The following is a 22853-nucleotide window of genomic DNA, read 5'->3' as shown; positions in this document are numbered from 1 at the left end:
TTGTATTTTAACTCTAAGGCCTATATTTACAATTGTATTCCAACTCTGGGGGACTCTTTAAGGGGTCTCCTACGTTAAAATTTCCCTAAAATTTTTACACAGATGACTCCTCCGAAAATCCCAGGTTTGGGAAATCGCCTGGGAAATTTTGATTCAGATGATTCCTCGGAATGCCCAAGAGCTGGAAGATAAGTATGAGTATGGGCTTCAATTTCCTTTAGGGATCTCTTCCTCTTTATCAATTGAGTAGGCTCTTCTTCCCTTTCACCTATTTACTCTCATAACCTTCTTGTTCTTCCATGCCAATGACACACTGACTCTTGCTTTGTCTTCACACGACAAAAGGTCTCAAGCAAGCATTATTCATCCAAATTTTTCTTATCAGTTGATTATACTGAGCAAAAACTAAACTGGTGCAGACATTTTTCACTGATCTGTGTTTTAAATATTTTTTCTTTCCCTTCAAGCCTCACAAAATGTCTGGTAAAGATCTATTACTGGAAGAAAAACTTTCCATGCTGAACCAAATAAAATATTATCAAACACATATCACTTATTTAATTAACAGAACTGACTAGGAAAACAGCACTTTGATGAATTAGGAGAGAGTAATGAAACATGTAAAAATTGCACGACGATCCTCTTTGTGTGCTGCATTTGTTAAAAAAGTCATTTTATGAAATATATATATATATATATATATATATATATATATATATATATATATACACATACATTCACAGCCCCCTGGTATTTCCCATAAGCCAACTGTTTCCACATGGGTCTAACTCATGGGTCTCCATGTGGTAGTGGTCAATGTCTACAACCATTCTGTCTTTGATGATGATGACAATCTCTGTCTTTAGAAAGGGCAACTCTTCTCCCACTCTCAAAATTAACTATATTTTAAATTTTATTTCAATATATATGAGTTTCTGGGGAATCTTATCAGAATACTTCAAGCTATGCCTCCACCAATGCTGATCTCACTAAATTCCTTTCAGTTTCCACTCATCAACTCCCTCAACTTCTTAACCATTCAGCTGAAATGCTCATCAACTTTCTCCATAATATATCTGAATGGTCTTCCATTGAAATCAGAAAGTAGCTTAATAATAACACAAGTGATAATATATGCAAAGGTCTCAACACTTCAGTCAACTCAAAATTCATAACACTCCAGTGCAACCCATTTCATTAAATTTTAATTCTTCTTATAAAAATAACCTCCACCTGGAACTCCTGGGCTTTTATCACGTTTATTGACTTGGACTGACTGAAGTTTGGCCAGCATTCTAGTTAGCATCCTCAGGTCAAAGATAGATTTTTTCAATTATCACCATCTTTATATAGGCCATTCTGCCTCATCATTGCCTTCTGATTAGTTGGTTACTAGATAGCTCTTTTCCATAGACTATGTAGTGAAATCCTTCTTCACAATTGAAGTTTTCTGGTTTATTTTCTATTTTGAATGCCTCTAATACCAATCAAGGACAACATCCCTTCTTTTTGACTATTAACTGTGCTCCTTCAACTTTTATATCATACTCTGGTTTGCTCCATGCATGTTTGGAGGCAGAGGTTGAACTGAACTCTTCTTTCTTCATAGCTCTCTGTTGTTCTTTCATTTGAACACTCATTGATATGCAGGTTTCACCAATATAGGACTTTCCACAAGAGCATGCCACTCAGTATACTCTTTCGCCTACAGGTTGAACCTGTACCCGTACACTTTGTGATAAATTTATCTTTAGGCCTTGCCAGTTAGCCATCTTCATGGTACATTGTGCAGATTCCATGCATCCTCATGACTCTGGAAATTCTTGCAGTGGTTCTTGGTATGAAAGATGTTTTGGCTTTGGGATTCAATCTTCTAGTTCCTGGGTCATTCAATCTCCATAACTATCCTCTTTTGCCGTCCTTTACAGGACCAAGTAGCTTCCACATCTGTTCTGTTTCAGAAATGTCAATGGGTGTTTTTTCTCTGTCGCTATTGTTTCGGCATCCAATAAGCAGATACACTACCATGACTGCAGTGAAATTTTATGCAGTGGGTAGAGATGTGGAGAAAAGTGCAAGCATTGGTAAGTATGAGTTTCCCATATGCCACTTGGTCAAGTTTCCTGTCCTCGATTTTCTTCACCAAGATGTCGAAGAAGAGTACATTGTCCTTTTCTGTCTCCATGGTGAATTTAATGGCCTGATACTGGGATGGCCATTTGGTATGTTGCTTTACGTGAGAAGAATTTTACTCCCACTTCAACCTGAAGATGTTTCCAGGCAAGGGAGTAAAAACCATTTTCACTGAAAACAATGCAAAAGATGACAGTACTGGAGCAAGTGTGAATCCAGCAATGAGACATCTTAGAAGCCTTGAGATAAATGATAATGTATCTTCCTTCCTGAAAATTTCAAGTTCATCACTGTCTTTTTTCTTGGCGCCCATAAAATTAGAAAAATATTAAAAGAACTTTACCCTTGAGTTCCCTTGTTTCAGCTGGTATCCCATGGAAAACAGAAAAAATAAGAGAACTCATAGAGGGAAGAAGAAAATTCTCAAATCAAAGACATATACAGGTTATAGGCTGAGGTAATTGAGGAGAGTTCCTAGGCCACCTATGCAAGGGATGGAGGCATAGAAGGAAGTGACATCGATGGAAGCCATAAGCAAATTTGTAATTTAAGAGAATGGGATGGAATACAAGGGCAGGAAGAAGTAATAAGAATTTTTTCGAAGGAAGGGAAAGACATGAAAATAGGCTGCAGTCTAAAATGATGGAGATATTATGAAGGGAAGCATGTTTCATGACTGGGAGACTGACTGCTGGGAGAGACTTTATGTAGAATATGTGGTGACATAATACTATAGTTCTACATAGAAAAAGGAGCACTGGTTACTTTGAAGCAAATAGACTATACTGTTGGAAATGCAGCATGAGCAAGAGTGGAATGGTACACAGTTGATAAGCTGGTAGAAGGAGGAAGGATTTTTGAGGGTTGAAGAGGTACATGCATCTGGCTCAATTGAACAGGATTTTAGTGGCGGGTTTATTTAGAGAGAGGTTTGGCGGATTTGAGTAGAGCAGAAAAAATTGCAATATAATTTTAGTAACTGAGGTACGAGGATACCCTGGGAATATATTGACCATATCTTGTGATTATGAGGATCTGAAAAAGGCTCTTAAGAATGGAATTAAGAAAATTTATTTCAGGGAAATAGGAGGTGCACATGAAAAAAAGTTGAAGGTCTTTGGTGGAGGAGGGTTTAAGTGTGTGTGTTGGCAGATTTTTTATGAAGGAGGGATGTCCGGTATCCATGTCAGGGGAGGAATTGGTGGAGGTTATTTTGAAATTTATTAAGGGAATTTGGGCTATAACAGAAGTGGTGACCATACATAGAAAGGGAAAATGCATGTAAATGTTTGACACAGGACAGAAGGAAGAAGGTTTGGCATTTAAGGAATCGAGGGAAGTGGAATGAGATTTTGAAGGTTGGCAGAGATTTTGACCAAATAATTTAGAGATGGACTGTATTTGGTTGGCTCTTGGGTGGATGGAGGTCGAAATTCAAGCAGGGCTATATGAAGGGGGTTGAAGAGAGCTCAGGTTAAGGTTGAGATTAAAAAATATTTCCTACCGCAGGTTTTGACAGAAGTACCATATATGACTTCACCAGGAAAATCATGTGATTAACCATAGGTTTAGAGGAAAAGGAGAGCCTACAAATGCGGGTATATATAATCTTTCAATGGTAAAACTGTAAATTCCCTTTTTCTTTCACCCCTCTCCTTCCATACACAGATGATGGCCATATTCTTGTGATTATTTGGGACTTGTGTGCCACCTGACACTGTCTATCAGCACATGTGTATTTTTAATAATAATAATAATGATAATAATACAAATGAAAATTGTAATTGTTGAATGAAATTCACTTCTTTGAGTGTTTTATGTTTTTTTCTTGTGTGTATATGTGTGCCATTTAATTGTTATTTTTATTATTACAAGTCAACTATTTAAAGCAGGTTTTGGATGGACATATAAATCATCACTACACTTATAAACTTCGTCCAATAAGACACACCCAGACAATGCACACCATTTTAAGATGTTATTCAATTCCGCATATTTTCAGCCTCCCTTTCTAATGTTCAACATACATATCCTTTTCCTCCCCAACCTTGCTTGCCTCAAGTTTTCCCTCTATCACAGTCTTCAGCATCGCATCAAAATACTCAGCATCCACTTTTCCTGCTTCCTTTGGACCACTGCCAACAACCCTCTTGCCTCTCCCAAAATTCCTAGCATTTATTCACTGTTTATTGTTTTCCCTTTCTGTTCATTTGATCTTTTCCATCATACTCCATACCCACATTTCAAAAGCCACCAAATTGATACCAATCATTTTGCTTCAACAACCATTTTACTGCACTGTATAAAATCTGACTCCATATCAAATTTTGAACAAGGCTTTTCTCAACATCCTTACTAAATATCACAATCATCAACATCCTCCTCCTTGGGAAAGCTTCTTTGCCTAGTAAAATTCTTCTTCCAATGTCACTAATACTTTGACCAATTTGGTCGAAAACACCTCCATGATAGGTTGACTGTTTTACCTGAACTAATTTTTGCCCTCCACTTTTAATTTTTAACTTAGCCTTCTCCTTCTTAAACACCTGATAACTTTTGTTTAGTTTACATCAATATCCATCCCATAAATATCACACAGATTTTTAAATCACTCCACAATGATTTCAATCCCTTGGCAGACAACCCAAATAAAGTTTGATAATCCACAAATCTAAATTATTTAATGAAATCACCAATTACTTTCATTCCTATCTCCAGTTCTTCCCATTTTTCTTTTACTATTTCCTTTGCATGAATTTCGAAAAGCACCAATGGTAATAAACATTCCTGACAAACCACTCTTCCTCATACTGCCCACCCAACTCCCCATCTGTCACTTACTCCTGAGCAGCCAGAGAAGACAACAGGTTGCAGACAGGTTTCCTATCACTCCAATCTTCTTCTTCCTTTCTTCATGCATTCATGCAAGCTACCCAATTTGCTCTATCAAATAGCTTCTCAAAATCTACAATACAAAGAAATACATCCTGATTTTATCTTGTGACCTCATTATGGCAATGGCATAAATATTGCCTCTACTCTTTCTAAATGTAAACTCATCATTTCCTAAGTACTCAATCATTTGCTTTCCTCTCTATCCGCTTAATGGTGATCCTAAGTACCACTTTAGCTGCTTGTGATATCAAACTTATTATTCTATAGTCCTCACAGATGGCTGCCTTTCCCTTTTTGTGTTGGAAACTAGCAAACCACCTGGTCAAATTCTTCCTTCATAATTGCTCTGAATTAGGCTCTAAAAACTCTTCCATCTGCTTTTTTTTTCAACCCTTGAGCAGTCCGGCAGGTATGTCATCTACCTCCACAGCCTTATTTGATCATGTTTCCTTTAATACTCTTTATTTCTGGTAATATAGTACGCTTGGACCTAAGGTATTTTCATCCACATCATATTCTCTTTCTAAATCTAAATTTTACGTCTTACTATCATTAACATATAGGTCCTCCATGCATTGTTTCCATCTCTTTTCAATATTTCTAATATACTGGTTTCTCACCCAGTGGGCCTGAGTTAAAATCCCGTAGGTGACAGAATTTTTCAGAGGTATCCCGAACCCTACTTGGGATGTCAAGGAGAGAGCACTTCAAGTGAGTATGTTGTCCATCAGTATGGCACTTGAGCGTTAAACTATGTGACCCTTGGCACCTTTAATTAAGAGTAGACTAATGCCGAAGGTAGATTTCTCTCCATCCTTCTTCCATTCCCTGAATATCCTTCCCTTATCAATCCCTAATGGTTCAAAATAACCTCAGCTGTCAACCACCTTCCTTAATAGCAGACTCTTTAGTTGACATAGTCACTTGTATCTTTTTTTGTTCAATTAATAATTTTCCTGATAAAGCTTTGATAGCATGCAAAGATATCTCCTTCTTACTATTTGCTTTCACCTTCCTGTACAGCACACCGATTCCATTATTCCTTTTTAAACTTTCCATCTACTTGCATTGCATCTTTCACCATACTTTTCCATGCCCTATTGGCTTATGAACTCAGTTGATAGCTTGTCTCTTTGCCCTTTCTTTACCTAATTCTATGTTTATATTTTTCCATTTCCTTCTCTAACCTATCTTCCTTACCATTTTGTCAGTAACCCTTGGTTTCGTTATTCCTTCCCATTAACTGTCCTTGTAGTTTCAGAGCACAAAGGAGGAGAGTAAAAGACAAGAGCAGGGTAAAGACAAAACAATAGGAAGGGTAATTACGAAATAAATGAAAAAACCAAGAATTACAGTAGTGATGATTAGAAATATAGATGAGGAAAGGAAATGGATGAGAATAAATAAAATTAGGAAGAAGAAAGTGCAAAAAGATAATAATAAACAAAGATTATAAATTAATGGGGTCAAGAAAAATGGAGGCAAAAGCATTGACAGGATTGAAGGAAGGAAAATGCATGCTCAATGGATATGACAGGAAATGTAGGAAGTAAACCAGAAAAGATTCAGGCATGAGAGCAAGAATTCATAGAGAACTATACTGTAAAACTATGAGGCCAGCTAGTTTCAACATAGAATGGGAATATGATACCATTAGGATAGATTAGTCACCAAGGGAAATGGCACCAGAGGAGAGGATTTTAAGGAAATGAAGTAGGACAATATTGTATGAATAGTTGACCAATACTAAACTTTCATGAATGAAGGAGACCTAGTGACCTTATCTGACATGTTAAAACTTGTGGCTAATGCCATAGTTATGTATCTACAAGTTATTTGTAATACATTCATAATTAATCAGTATTCACAATATGAAGTCAGCCAATATTGTCCCCATTTACAGAAATGGAAATAAATGCAAAAATTATATGTAAAGAGTCTCATGTCAGCAACATGTACATTAGAAATATTAGATTTTTCAAGATTCATGAGTGATTTTCATAAAACTGCTTGATGGTTGAATATTCATGAGTCAATGCTGATGTATTCATGCCAAGATATTGCAGAAGTGTTGGACAAGTATGATATGACAGACTAAATATTCTTGGATTTTATGAGACTGCTGAGGAAAGTGGTCCAAAGAGGTGCTGTTATCTCTGGAGGCCCACAAGAAAATGTAATATAGCCAATATTCCTTTTCCCTTCCATTAACAATCTAAATTCATATAATAAATTGGAAATTAAGTTATTCACAGATGACTGCTTAGCTAGTAAAAGACTAAAGGGTAACATGGGATCATTCACACATATGTATTTGCAAAGTTATTTAGCTGTACTTGTGGGCTGGCAAGAAAAGAATAATTGAAAATTAAATGTAAAAAATGTTATTTAGACCTTCAAACCCAGAGAAGAGTAGGCACAATATTTGAAGGGATTAGTACCTTAAATGGATTGGCATAAATATCTAAATAATTTGACAAAAAAATTAGAGGGAATCTATAGAATAATATATCCAATCAATGCCCTATATACGTGCAACCAAGATTTTGATATGACCAATCCTGGAAGATGCCTCAAATGTCTGGGTTCCAAATGAAACATCAAATCAAGTCAGACAGTGTCCAAAAAAAAGGTAACGTGTGTTATGATGAGCAGGTATGACATACTATATGAGACAGGGTAACAGAGACACTGAATATTTTAGGATTGAGATCTATAAGCAAAAGATCTAGGATGACTAGGTAAATAATCTTGCATACAGTAGTGGATAGAAATTGGGGGGAGAAAGGACAGCGGGTATGCATTGGAGAAAGAAAAGGAAATAAAAATTGTTGTAATTAGTCAATTAAATCTACAGAAATATTGTTTAATATGCACAAACAATTTGAAATCTTTTTTCAAGATGAGTTCCATGAATCTATAGCCTCCATTTGTATTATTAAAGGTACACACCAGAATCTCCATAGCTACATGTAAATGCTATAGGTAGGTAATATCGTATAGTATAGGTAGGGTCTTTCATCTGGGGAGGGATTGAGAATTAGTCCCCTTTTCCGACTGACCCCTTATCATAGTAAGGAACATAATACAAGTAAATTAAATGAATATACTAAAAAATTACAGATTTAAAAGGTAGAAGTTAGATCATTACCATTATTACAAATATACAAGAAGAAATATAAACAAATGTGAGATAATAAAGAGAATGGTGGCAATAGAATATTTAGAAATGCATTAATTATTATGAAAATATAACTGTGAAAAAATGAAGTATTTAGCCTTACTCCTTAAGAAAAAACCAATGGCAAGAGAGCACCTACTTAGGAAGGGGGGCATAAAAAACCAGCAAAATTTACTAACTGTAAGATAGAGAAGCCAAATTTTGATGATAATTCCAAATACTAGGGATATATGTAAATATACATTCAATAATTCAGTTTTTAACAGAGTATGGAGGAAAATGAATATTCTACAGTGATTGGTGTGTTTGTCTGAGTTCTTGAATAAAATAGAGACATCTGGTAAAAAAGGAGGATAAAAAACAATGATAAATTTGAAAATATATCTGGCTTGCATAAGGAAACTGTCTCAATGATAACTCATTTTGGTCATTAAAATTTTTTGGTGAGTATAAAGTTTCTCACAGCAGTTATTATAATTATTATTTGTTTAAGTGAATGACATTAGTATGCGAGCTATTGATGTGAATGTGGATAATAATTTGGAGTTGGCTTTGTTTCCAGTTGGACTCACTAATTTGTTCGTTACTTGGGATTTATTCAATGCATTCTCAAAGGATGGGAGGGAAGTGGAATTCATCAAAGCAGTTGCAAGTTGATTCAATTGACAACACACTGATACCATACATTTTGACAGCGTTATGTATTCAACCAAGACCATTAAATTCCTTGGCTTTGTACTGCAGTGAGCTGTACTTAAATGTTTGATAGAACAGGATGAGTGTGCAGATTTGCCTTTTCAATTCCAGGAAAAGCCATATAGGTCGGTTAAATTATACCTTGATGAGAAGTCAGATTGAGAAAAAACTAATGCAAGGATTGCATGAACACTGTACTTTGGTAAAGAGTTCTTGGGAAAGATTTAAACACATTACATCACCATAGAAATGTGGGATTAAGAGGAAGCATATAGGCTCCAACTATACTTTTTAATTTAATTGATTTTTTAATGAAATGAGCAAAATGGGCTGGAATTTATGGGATAAGCGGTGAGATTAATTTACAGCTCTACATATTTTGTAAACAAGTAGTGACTGTGAGAAATTTTTTAGCTATTAGCAGTCCTGGTTTTTAACAAAATTCTTGAATGAAATGAGAGTGTTCTAGGAGTATAGGAGCAGCATCTGCATTTATTTTAGAGATTTTAGGAGCCTATGATATCTGATTATTATTGAAAGAAGACATGAGAGCTATTGGCTGTGGATGTGAAGTTAGGTCAATTCCTATTTCAAAATATAAATAGCTATACATCTTCAATCTCAAATTCAATTTCTACTTTACAACTAACTGAATGAAGATATACTTTCATCCTTGACTGTCAGTATGCAGAATTAATGTACAAGTGGTGAGACACACACTGTCAAGGAATCTTCTGCCTTCCCTTTATCAGGAATACTAGCTTAGTTAGAATAGAGAATACCTGCCTGGGGTTTTGCTAGACCTTAGTTTTACTCATAAGAACAGTTGAGTACAATAGCTGCCAGTAGATAATGCAGTATATGGTATAAAATAGGCTGATAACCCAACATAATTTAAAATACATCATTGTTAACAGCCAGAGGAAAGCATCTAACAATTAACGTCCCGATATTTGGAAAGGGCCATAAAAGATTATTAAATCAAGACATTGGTACATCAAGATATTGGAACATCAAGACATTGAAGACATTGAACACGGTGATTTTACATTGACAGTTAATATTAGTTATTTTAAGTTACAAAAAAGAGACTAGATTTGGTGAGTGATTACAATATAAATGGAGGGTCATGTGTGTTAAACAAAACCACATGGGTGATATTATTTTTAAATTGATGGCATAGGTTCAGTATTAAGGGCAGGAAGTTACCATTGTGTATACAAAAATCTGGGCATAGGCATGATTAGAAATGAGAATGGATATTCATTCACAGATATATCCATCAAATTGCTTTGAATGAAACTTGTAGTTCAAAGACTCATTACAGAAGTTTAAATGTCAGTGAATGGCGAGACAAAGTCTGATGAATTAATTCTGATTTAATTGAGATTAGTTTTAAAGGAGTGTAACCCAGGCCAAAGAACAATAGCAAAAGATGTTAACAAAAGAGAAGCTGAAAAAATGGAAAATAATTTGGATCAAAATAAGAACCTCTTTGGGGAGTGAAAATTTTTTTATGAAATTGGTGAGAATTATGAAAAATGAAGAAAAATCTGCAAACAAACATCAAGTGGAATCTTAAATTGAATTGTGGGTGCGGTATGGTTCATATACATGGATTTTTAAATTTATGCCTATAAATTTGAGAGCTGAGAATAACTACACATGTAAAAGTCTCAGGAACAGAAGAGCTGGTATGAAGTAATATTTGAATTTGGAAAAGATGGAAGAATATGCAAGGATATGGCATCATAGAAGAACTTAGCAAAAAAGAATCCTATCACAACCTAATCAGCATTTTTTCTTTAGACTATCAAGAAATAGAATTGTATGAGTGTGAAGACAGATTTTAAAGAGTAAATACAACAAGAAATAATTTTTGCGAAAATGAAGCTCCAGCTTCATTACTCAAACTAGTATTATTATATATTGTGAGAACTATTACGTTAAATGAATACGAAGTGAAGTACGAGGGTAATCCCAGAAGTAACCGACCCAACAAAGAAAACACAAAAATTTTGGAAATAAATATATTTATTTTTCAATATAATCTCCTTTCAGCTCTATGCACTTTTCTCAGCGATGTTCAATAAGTTCGATACCCTTTTTATAATAAGAACTGTCTTGCACCTCAAAATAGCCAAAAACTGCCGACATCAGTTCTTCACGATTGGAAAATCTTTGACCACTGAGCTAATTTTTCAAGTTTGCGAACAGAAAATAATCCGAGGATGCTAAATCTGGTGAATAGAGTGCAGTTCAAACTTTAATTCATGAATTTTGGTCATTGCAATAATGAATTTGTGAGCTGGTACATTGTCTTGATGAAACAACACTTTCTTCTCAGCCAAATGCAGCCGCTTTTGCCTGATTTCTTTGCTCAAATGTTGCAATAAGTTTGCATGATACTCAACGTTGATAGTTTTTCCTTCTTCCAGATAGTCAAAGAAAATCATCCCAAGTGCATTCCAAAAAACCAACCCAATGACCTTGTCTGCATATTAAATGATCTTCGCCTTCTTTTGAGCCGGTTTTCCCTTTTGAATCCATCGTTTTGATTGTTCTTTTGTCTTGGGTGTGAACTAATGGACCCATGTTTCATCCATGGTTATGAAACGGTGGAAAAATTCTGCTTTTTTGCTGTGAAACTTAGCTAAAAATTCAATTGAAACATTTTCACGACACTGGTTTTGCTCGAGTGTGAGCAAACCATCTTGCACACACCTTCCTCATGCCCAAATTTTCAGTTCATATGCGATGTACTGCACTTTTTGAGATGCCTATTATGTCTGCTAGCTCGCGCACTTTCAGTCAATGATCATGTAGTGGCACTTTGTGGATTTTCTTCACCATTTATGGAGTTGTCACCTCATTAGGTTGACCAATACGATGCTTGTCCTGAAAGCCCATATGGCCTCGTTTAAACTCTGCTACTCAATATTTTACTGTTGTAAACAAATGAGCAGACTCAACCAGCATATAATCCAGTTCAGCTTTTATATTGGTTGGGCTGAGGCCCTTCAAATAAAAGTATTTTATCACATAACAATGACCAATTTTCTCTATTTTCACAAATTCACTGAAAACCTTCACTATTGATAGCTGCCAAACAAATACTGAACAACGTGGCATTTTCAAACTTGAAACATATGCTTTATAGATTGCATACTTTCTAATACAGTGATATTTTTCAAACAACTACCACCATCTCTAGGTCAGGCCGGGTCCTAATGGGACCACCCTCGTAAGAATATGATAAAGTGAATGATATGTGTGAGAGTAAATATATACCATTGTGGCTACTTGAATTCTTTAAATTCTCTGTAATAGCAACAATGAATAAATGATAAGAATGGTGGAAGAGGCAAGAGGGTTGTTGGAAGTGGTCCAAAGGAAGCAGAAAAAGTAGATGCAGCGTATTTTTAGGCGATTATGAAGACTGCAATAGACGGGAGAACTTAAGGCAAAAATGGATGGGCATCTTGGATGGAATAAAGGGAGATAGAAAGTACTCCAGATTGAAGAACAGTTTATTGAAATGAGGGCTGTCAGGTTGTGTCTTTCTGGGAAGAGCTGGGAAGTATTGCAATAATCAGCTTATCTTTACCTTAACTAAAATGGTAAACTTCCTAATAAACACATTCTAAAAGATTGAATCATCAAACAAAATTGATTATACCATCTGACTTCTTTTAGTTTTCAGCCATGACTTCAACTCACATTATCACCACCAACCATTCACTTAGCAAGAACCATGTTCTTATGGGTAAACATGGCAGGAAAGTAAAAGTGAGAAGTACTTGATAATGGAGCAATTAGGAGAATACAGCAAGCATTGCTTAAAACAGATAGTTTAGATACAATGAACATATTATATCATTTACATAGTCATGCCTAAAAACATACAGCACTTTGAAAGATGATCGAGAAAGAACATGCTGAAGGGTGAAGAAACTGGTAGGGAGTCCCACTGGTTACAAACAAGAAAGATATTGTAAATGAAAGTGATAAAGTAAAAATGGATAAGAGGCATAAAATGCCCTCCTTATTGTCCACTCTGAAAAATGTGTGCAAGTCCTGTAACCTGTTTGTGGCACCCATATAATCTTTCCCACATTTCCTCACCATTTGGTCATGGTTCTTTTCATAGAAATACCTGATCAAAGTCTGTGTTGAAACTATGATTGTAAAATAAAAAAATCAGAGGAAATTATGTTGATTTCATAATGAAGAAATGCAACAAATTTACCCCAAGTACCATTTAACTGCAGGTTTTCAAAATAAACTTATGAGAGAGTTTGTTGTAAGATGCCTTGGCTATGAACTTTCAAATTATCTTTAAGTTGGGAATGGATGCCACTTAATAAGTCGTATCTCATGTTGTGATAGGTAGCTATCATTAGGCCCAAAGCATATTTATAAAAAATGTTTTTGGACACCTCTGGGAATTCACTCCTTTGGGAATGAGTTAACAATTTTTGGAGAGAAGGAAGTATTAAGTATTTATCTCTGTGATAATTTCATGTGTACTCACTCTGCCAACGAGACTCTCAGCAGAGCCAACCACTTCTGGAAGATTAGGACGGTGATCTGCTGGGCTTCCTGGAAGCGAGTGAGATAAGCGCTCAGTAGCTAAACTTCCATTTGATTCCCCAGGACGGGATTCTGCAAGAGAAACCTCATTGGAGAATTGGCCTTTCATATCAAATGTCTCAACTATATAAGGAAATAAAATATTTTGAGACTAGGAGCTAATAGGCATGCCAATTATCCCCAATGCAAGTATTCACATGAAGCATTACACAATGAAACCTCTATTTTCTGAAGATTTGCAAGATAAATGCAATCAGCATTACATCCTTACGGTACCCTAATGAGCAACTATTCTGTCTGTCTCAGACACTAATTTATCACGTTCAATTTGTTAATTATTACATTCTATATAATTTAAACTGAATTTCCACTGGGCAATACAAGTTAGAATATACCACAGGAAGGTAAAAATGCTATCATTGTTTCCTGCAGCTTCTAAATTTGAGTAATTTTTTACAGTGAAGCTCTACTTGTTTAAACCCCAAACTATATATATTCCATTTGCACTTAACAGAGGCTTTACTGTATATGGTTCAAGAAATCAAATTTCTCTTTTCTACATTTTGAAATTACAAAATGGATAAACAAATATAACAGGAATAATGTTCTGGGTTAAAACAGGCAATTCATTCCTATGAAAATAATTGTACCTGGTAATATGTCAAAGAATGTAACTGACAACATGCATATTTTAAGCCATGCAAAAACCAAAAATTCACCAATCTTGCAACTATATGTGCACTACAGTCATCAAAGAATGGAAGAAAACAGTGCATGTGAAGGCTTTGTGACAAGTACCTAACTATAGGTTGAACATTTTTAATTGAAAAATAAATTAATAGAGGAAATATACTCTTGGCAATTTGGAAATACTATTTTAAGAACAAGATTTGATATTTTCAGCTAATTCTGTGCGCTATCATATGTTTTGTCAATTAACTCACTGTTTGGCTATTATCACTAGAAGAATGTTCAGAGATGACTCACAAGGAGTCAACTGATAGATTGGAATACCAAACATTAATAACCACTGGATTACCAGAAGGTATACTGAGTATAACTGAAGAACTAATCTGTAAAAGTCTTGACACCAAAACTAATGTAAAGAGTTAAGTTTTTCCCTAAATTTCACAATCTCCTACCTCATATTTTACATTGTTGGATCTATTAATTATTTGAGAGTTAAAATACCTAGCTCAACATTAACAATATCATATTCTAGATCTAATGACACTTCAAGTAACAAAATTCACTCAGGGTTTAATTTCTCAAGACTATATTCACCTGAAACTGAAGTGCCTCGAAATAAATTTGTATAGGAAGAAGTCTCGAATGAGAAAAATGTAAATCAGTACTGCTGAGGGCCCTTTGAGTGCTAAATCTCAACTGTAAAACTTTTCTGGGTGTGTGGATGTAATAATGTTGCAATTATTTTAATAGACTTTGTTAATAGTAGGTTACATTAACCCAAATGATCTGGAAGCTGTGCATCTGAGATTTGAGAAAACTTTTCTTCTCCATTCAAATACTACAAATATCATATTTTTTTAATTTACAACACATATTCTGGCATGCAAAATATATTCAATCAAGCAACGAGGTACTTTAAATACTATGCTAAAACTGAAACGTAAACTTGGGTTATTTCTTGTCTTTGAGGGTTTTTATGTAACTTGTAATTCAAGCATATCAGTGATTCTGAAGGTAGTTCATTCAATATTATATATATGTATATATATATATATATATATATATATATATATATATATATATATATATATATATATGTATATGTAAATGTATATGTATGTATATACACACACACACACTATATATATATATATATGTATACATATATATATATATTTTTTTTTAATATCTTCAAAATGGAACGCTCTTCGGCGATGCACAAACTTATAAAAACACAGATATAGATTTTTAAAACATAGAAACACAAAGAAAGGACACTCACATATGTTGTTTTGATGTTTTGACGGCTCGGCCGTCGTCTTCAGAATGGCGTTCTCGGGGAAGAGCGGAGAGGACATGTGCAGGGGAGAGGTGAGGGAAGGAGAGGTAAGGGACCAATAGGAAATGAACAAGGGGGTAGTAGGGGATATGTAGGCAGCCATATAATGCATTCAGTGGGCTTGGTTCAGCCTGGGAGGTTTAAATGACTGGGTCACCCAGATATGCGCCATCTAGCATGTTCTCACCTCTATTATTAGCAGGTTCTCACCTCTATTATACTAGCAGATTTGGGAAGGGTTTCCTTTACCGAAACAGAGAAGCAGTCATCAAAAGATATCGATAAGATCGGTATCTTTCACTTCTACTTTATCTGACTCGAATATCAATTTCCTAGATATCGACATTCACCTCCAAAACAATACGTTTTACACCTCAGTCCACATTAAACCAACCAATAAGCAACAGTATCTACATTTCGACAGCTGCCATCCACCTCATACAAAGTGCTCCATCCCATTCTTACTCTCAGTCCGTGGCTTCCATCTCTGCAACAACACCCCCTCCCAACAGAAATACTTGGACCAGCTACATGACTCTCTTAGAAAATGTGGGTACCCTGAAAAACTACTGAACAGTAAAATCCTCAAACCGTCAACCCAATACACTCCTCTCCCCAAACCAAACAGCCCAAAATGCCCTAATCTTATCACCACTTTCTTCCCCGGAACACACAAAATTAAAAATTTAATCCGTGACCTCTTCCCAATTATTAATAACAATCAGCCCAAATCACTTTTATTCTCACATTGTCCCTCCGTTTTGTTTAAACCCCTGTCGAACTTGCGAGACATCTTCAAGCCAACATAACCAACTGTGAGCACCCCCGTCTCTCCCCTGCCCTTATCCGCACCATGCAACCGCCCATGCTGCAAATGCTGCCATCTTCTAAGACCCTCCCCCTCACTTAGTACCAACTCCCAACCGGTCGCCACCTGCACCTCAAAAAATATTATATATCGCCTCTCTTATAACTTCTGCCCTGCCTTTTATGTGGGCGAATGCTTGACCACACTTTCCCTCCGTATGAATAACAAACGACATATCCCCTCCCACCCCCTTGTTCATTTCCTATTGGTCCCTAACCTCTCCTTCCCTCACCTCTCCCCCGCACATGTCCTCTCCGCCCTTCCCCGAGAACGCCATTCTGAAGACTACGGCCGAGCCGTCGAAACGTCAAAACAACATATTATGAGTGTCCTTTCCTTGTGTTTCTATCGTTTTAAAATCTACATCTATGTTTATATATATATATATATATATATATATATATATATATATATATATATATATATATATATATATATATATATATATATATAAACATACATACATAATTATATTGTATACATATATAATATTTTACAAAGTCAATAAAATTATGACTTCATGTGCAATGGGCAAATCATAATAAAAACAATGGTTTGAGGCTTCAATTTGAATATCTTACTGTTTTCAATGTGTCCATGTATATTCTACTTTTTGCGTGGTTACACCATGTAGGCTGAAAAATACATGAAGACTTTATTTAATCAGCACTAAAATCCTCAATATATTTATCCATTAGGTAGCTATGGCTTTAATTAAACATAGATACCTAATGTTGGTATATTTTATTTCAGCTTATCATGCAACCATAAAGACACAATATCACAGATTATGCATACATGCGGACATCACTTTTTCATCATGAAATTAATGAGTGTAAATACAGACAAGTTACAAGAAAAGCCTCTTATTAGTGACTCCAAGAAATCTATGGATGGAATACAGCCAAGCATTGGAAGAAGATGGTGAGGTATAAGCATGAAGTGTTTTATAAATGACCAGAGTATTTTAAATACAAGTACACAGGATATTTTCAAATGATATTATAATTCAAACATTCATTTTGAAATACAATTTTAAGAATTATTGTTATATTTAAGTTTCCTACCAAACATCTGTTAAAATTCCCAAACATACATCATTAGAGAGGATATGAAATGGAAAAAAATAATTGTGAAAATCTATAAAAAGAACAAAATGTTCATCTCGATTAATAATCTCATTACTGCAATGGCATCACGCATACCTCTCCCCTTCCTAAACCCAAACTGGTCATCCCCTAAGTAATCATTTGCCCTACTCTCTATCCTTTTGTTGATGATCCTGAGAACAACTTTAGCTGTGTGGGATATCAAACTTATTGTCCTGTAGTCCTCACACGATGTAGCCTTTACCTTTTTGGGAATAGGAACTAAAACTGATCTCACAAAGTCTTCCGGCCAGATTTCTTCTTCATAGATACTATGAATCAGCCCATATAGCCTCTTCCTCCCACATTTTCCTAAGCATTTCAATAGTTCCGCGGGAATGTTGTCCACCCCCACTGCCTTATTTGGCTTCATCTCCCTTAATGCCCTTTCTATATCATCGTCGAGTATGCCTGGACCTAAGCTATCTTCCTCTATGTCATGTTCCTTTTCTATGTCTAACTTTGTTGATCTAAGTTCTTTACTATACAGTTCTTCTATATATTCCATCCATCTCTCTTGGATCTTTCCTGTGTCAACTATTATCTTTCTCGCCTTATCTCTAACTGTTAGCATAGATCTTCCTTTCTTACTTCCCGATAACGATTTAACTTTGCTGTACAGCGCACCAATTTCACCCTTCCTCTGCAGACGTTCCATATCATCACACTGCGTCTTCCACCATGCTTCTTTTGCTTTATTTGTTGCCTGCCTCAATTTATTGTTTAACTCTTTGTACTTCATTTTGTCTAACTCTGTGCTTACAATCTTCCATTTTATCCTCTCATCCATCTTTGTAATCATCTCATCAGTGATCCATGGTTTCCTAGTCATTTTCTCGTTAACGGTTCCAATAGCATCTTTTGCGGCTTTCGATATCCCTTTCTTGATATTTTCCTATTTTTCTTTGATAATACTCAGCTTTTTACCATCCCCCATGATTTCCTCTACAGCCCGTTGGTAATCCTTCTATTTCAATCCATTTAATGCTTCTACATTCCATTTTCTAACCCGCCGCCCCTGCCTTATCTTTTTGAAATGGACGCTACATTTCATAGCAACTAAAATGTGGCCAGAGTCCTCATCCGCTCCCGGGAAGCTGTGCAAATTCATCACACTGTTCCTAAACCTGTAATTAACCAGAATATAATCTAGCTGATACCTTTCTGAATCACCTGGCATTTTCCATGTACACCTGCATCTTTTATGGTGTCTAAACCAAGTGTTGTTGATGACTAACCTCTGTGTCCTGCAGAACTTAACTGCTTTCTCCCCACGGCCATTCCTCATGCCTAAACCATAGCCCCCCACCTCATCACCATCTCTTCCTTTACCTACTGTCACATTTCAATCATCACTATCAAATGTTTCCCTGCAGGAACACACACAATTATGTCTTCTAACTGATCATATATCCTATCGACCTCTTCCTCCATTTGTTTGCTTGGTGGCATATATATATGAATAATAACCAAGTTCGTCGGTTCTGCTTTTATCTCGACTAGTAATATTCTATCTGTTACCTGTTCTATGTTGACTACGCTTCTTCGTATCTCTTTATTTAATACTATGGCAACCCCTTGTTGGCTCTCGTCCCTGCCGCTGTATATTATTCAATAATTATCACTCCAGTAATCCCCGCTATCCTTCTATCTCACCTCGCATAGACCTAAAATATCTATTTTTCCCCTTTCCATCTCTCGCCAAATATTCTCCAATTTCCCTGTCCTCATCATTGTCCTAACATTCCACGTTTCTATTCTAACCAATGTAGTCTTCTTCTCCTGTCTTCCATCCTGCTGCTTCCGGTTTTCCCTTGCAAGGGTTTTGTGGGATGACGACCACGGAAGCCTTGCCTCCTCCACTGCCGGGCACGGCACACAGCTGATTGGGCCGAGCCCCATAGTTGCCAGGACTCAAAATCTCTGTAGTGACCATATCACAATAGAGTTGGGGAAGGCATAATCGAACGGATCACAAGAGTAAAAATATTTCCTTGACCGGGAGTCGAACACCGGATCTTTCCACTTGCCGGGCGGATGCTCTTAACCACTTGAGCTATCGAGGAAACGTAATTTACCCTGAGATCCATGGGTCTAATATGTCCCCAAGCGCCCCGATTCTTTAGCCAAGAGATGGGTTCAGGGGGCTGTTTCACCCACCAAAGGAGTAAACCATACATACACGAGTCAACCATTAATGAGTATTTATTCGCCGTTCGGCGGGATTGTGTGTTTGATTGTATATATATAAATATATATAAATATATATAAATATAAATATATATATATATATATATATATATATATATATATATATATATATATATATAAATATATATATATAAACATACATACAGTATGTGTTTGTGTATGTAGCATGTGTATGTATGTATATAAAGTTCTACTTAGCAAGTAATTAAACTCCACATTGTCGCAAAATCTGTGAATATATTTCTCTTGATGTTATGAGAGATGTAATTTACTCAGAGATATAATAATTTTTTACTATATATCTACATACGTGGATCCTAGCCATACAATGGACCTTGTTAATTGGTTTGATGGTAAGAAAAGTATGCCTCTTGTAGGAAACTCCCTTTATAGACTATTGGAAATTTTCACGCATGCAAGAATATCCAACCAATAGGCCAGTTAAATTTTAAAGGGTTAATGATGTTCATTAAAAATCATCAACAAGAATGAATTGCAAACCATTAGCATAAATATGCTTGACAAGCAGCATAAGAAGACAGTAGCTGATATTTTCCCCCATTCAACCATTTCAAAATGATGAATCAGACGCCCTAATTTCCTTTGTCCTTGACATATCACCAAAATTGTCATCCCCGTAATAAGGAAGGGGGTCACTTACAATCTGACAAAATAATATATAGGATATGGCTGTAAGCCATATGCAATTTAAGTCAGATCAAAATTGTCAACTTGTACCTAGTACAACCTTTCTTCTGAATTCATGACAAGGTATAAAAAGAGAAACTGAAATCTTTTTTCCATCACAAAAATGTTGTATACCAATTCCAATTTTTTTCAAAGAGTACTGTTTTAATGAAATATAGCTTCACATAAACATACCATAACCAAACTTGCAAGAAATTCAATCAAAGAAATAAATGATCATTCACATCTGGCATGTAAGAACTTTATAATTTTAAATTAGGCACAGTATACATATGCAAGAACATAGGAACTGTTGTACTTGAATGATGAATAAATATTCTATTATTTATCCATATGAAATCATTTATTATCAGGAAAGTTGAGAAACAAAACTCTTCAAGCCAGTTACTTTTTGGTCACACATATATTTGGCATATAGTCAAGTACACTGACTACACAATATTGAAGGTGTTATATTACAAAAGTACTCAATTATGACTGCCATATACTGGACAAAATATCCACTAAATTTTAGCCAAAATATTATTTTGACCTGACTTATCAGTGCAGTTAATCAGAAAAAATAACGATAACATAAAAACAAAATTTCATTTAACATCTACATGATTTTGCCACAGATGATTATGAATGCTGATATATTCCAGATAGCTTCAAGAGTATATCCATATAAGTTAAACAAATTTAAGCTGAATGAGACAAATTTCATTTAGAGCATGCTATTACATAATAAACAACATAATCATGGGATGAAATTTTGATACACAAACTATTATAAAACTGTATACATTAAAGAGGCGATGTTTAGCAGAATTTTAAAAAAGTGTCATGCAATAATTTAGCATAAGCACATGGGAAAAGAATTGTCGGGTAACTGGAGGGTGTTTCTTTTTGTCAGGTATCTTGATGGTACTTTCTAATTGTGTGAAGGATTCGATGCATTACTGCATTTAAGGATGGCATGGGAGAATCAAATTTAGGAAATTCAGTTATTTCTATAATCTTCCTTGGGATATATTTGTATTCTGTATTGTATGAATTATCCACTATTCTGGAGAAGTTAATGATGACCAAGGATAGGACTCATAAGAGAAAATAGAGAGAGACTAAGGCAAAGAAAAATGGTTGCAGCAATAAGTTGCTATGTTAGAAGAAGACAAAAATGATGGTGCATGATTGGAAGAATAAATCACCACGTGCACCAAAAATTGGAGTTGAGATACCAATCCATTCATTCAGATCCAAATTTCACTAGAATTCTTAAGAAAGTAGCAGGCAAACTCAAAATGGATAATTTTAAAAGTTGACAATATAATGTTCAAATCAAAATCATAGATATTAGAGAAAGCCAGATGAATAATTTAACACTAGTAGGATGTGTAACATTAATGAAAATGATTTGATTTGCTTCATTTCTGATATTTTGTAATACTTAAGACCTCTTTATACCTAATACTTTCATTACAATTCAATTTTCCCAATTGTAAGTAACCTTGGTGAAGTAATGTTGGTATGAAGCAGGATAGAAAATATGATAATGTACGGCCTACAATGTATTTATTTGGATAGGAGCCATATTTTCTTCAATGGCATTAATTATATATTTAATTAGTCATTTTAATGTTTAAAAATTTTATTATACGGTTACCCTTAGCTATTTTTAAATGAGATTAATCTGCTAAGGAAGACAAAATAAGTCCGTCAAAGTATTTGATATATGGTATAGTTTTTGGTTGGTATGATTTCTACCAACAATATCCTCTCCTCCTTCACCATAACCAGCACTTGCTCATTTGTTTTCCTTTCTGTCCACTTCACCTCTATTATCCTTCTCCATCCCCACATTTCAAAAGCCTCCAATCTACATCTTTTATCCTGCTTTAATGACCATGTCTCTGTTCTTTGCAAAACCATGCTCCTCATAAAAGTTTTGACGAGCCATTTCATAGCATCCTTACTTAACATCCTAGTCATTAATTCCCTCCATGTGAAAGCTTCTTTTCCTAACGCAATTTTTCTCCTAATGCCCATACTAAATTGCCCATTTTGGCCCAAAACACTTCCAAGATATGGAAACTGTTACACCTGCACTAGTTTTTGCCCACCAATTTTATTGTTGAACTTTGCCTTTCTCTTTCTGGAAAACCAAACAACCTTATTTTTATTTTTATTGATTCTCATTCCATATCTATTGTACTAAATTTCCAAATCTTTCAGGATTGCTTGTGACCCCTTGGCTGACTGACAAACTAAAGCTTGGTTATCAGCAAACCTAACTGATTTTATGAATTCCCAGCTGACTTTCATTCCTATCTTCAATTTTTTCCATGCCTCTTTAATCATTTCCTCCACATATACATTGAACAGCACCGGTGATAATGGACAACCCTTCCT

At 35.3% G+C, this 22853-nt stretch overlaps 1 protein-coding gene across 12 annotated transcripts in view; it reads right to left on the bottom strand.

Annotated features, from left to right (window-relative positions):
- Positions 1-22853, bottom strand: part of Ca-alpha1D (Ca[2+]-channel protein alpha[[1]] subunit D) — a 391248-nt gene that overhangs the window by 6406 nt on the left and 361989 nt on the right. For 9 of the 12 annotated variants that reach the window (XM_071582710.1, XM_071582711.1, XM_071582702.1 and 6 more), the window contains one exon: positions 13440-13570. In XM_071582710.1, coding sequence (XP_071438811.1) covers positions 13440-13570 — 131 coding nt within the window. Of the gene's footprint in view, positions 1-13439; positions 13571-16977; positions 17031-22853 lie in introns of those variants that run through there. The other 3 variants (XM_071582713.1, XM_071582708.1, XM_071582714.1) reach the window with 2 other exon arrangements.

This window comes from Hetaerina americana, unplaced genomic scaffold (assembly GCF_022747635.1).
Source record: "Hetaerina americana unplaced genomic scaffold, ioHetAmer1.1.p SCAF_12, whole genome shotgun sequence".
Lineage (NCBI taxonomy): Eukaryota > Metazoa > Arthropoda > Insecta > Odonata > Calopterygidae > Hetaerina > Hetaerina americana.
Note: the sequence above shows the minus strand (reverse complement) of the source record. Positions and strands in the feature narration are given on the sequence as shown.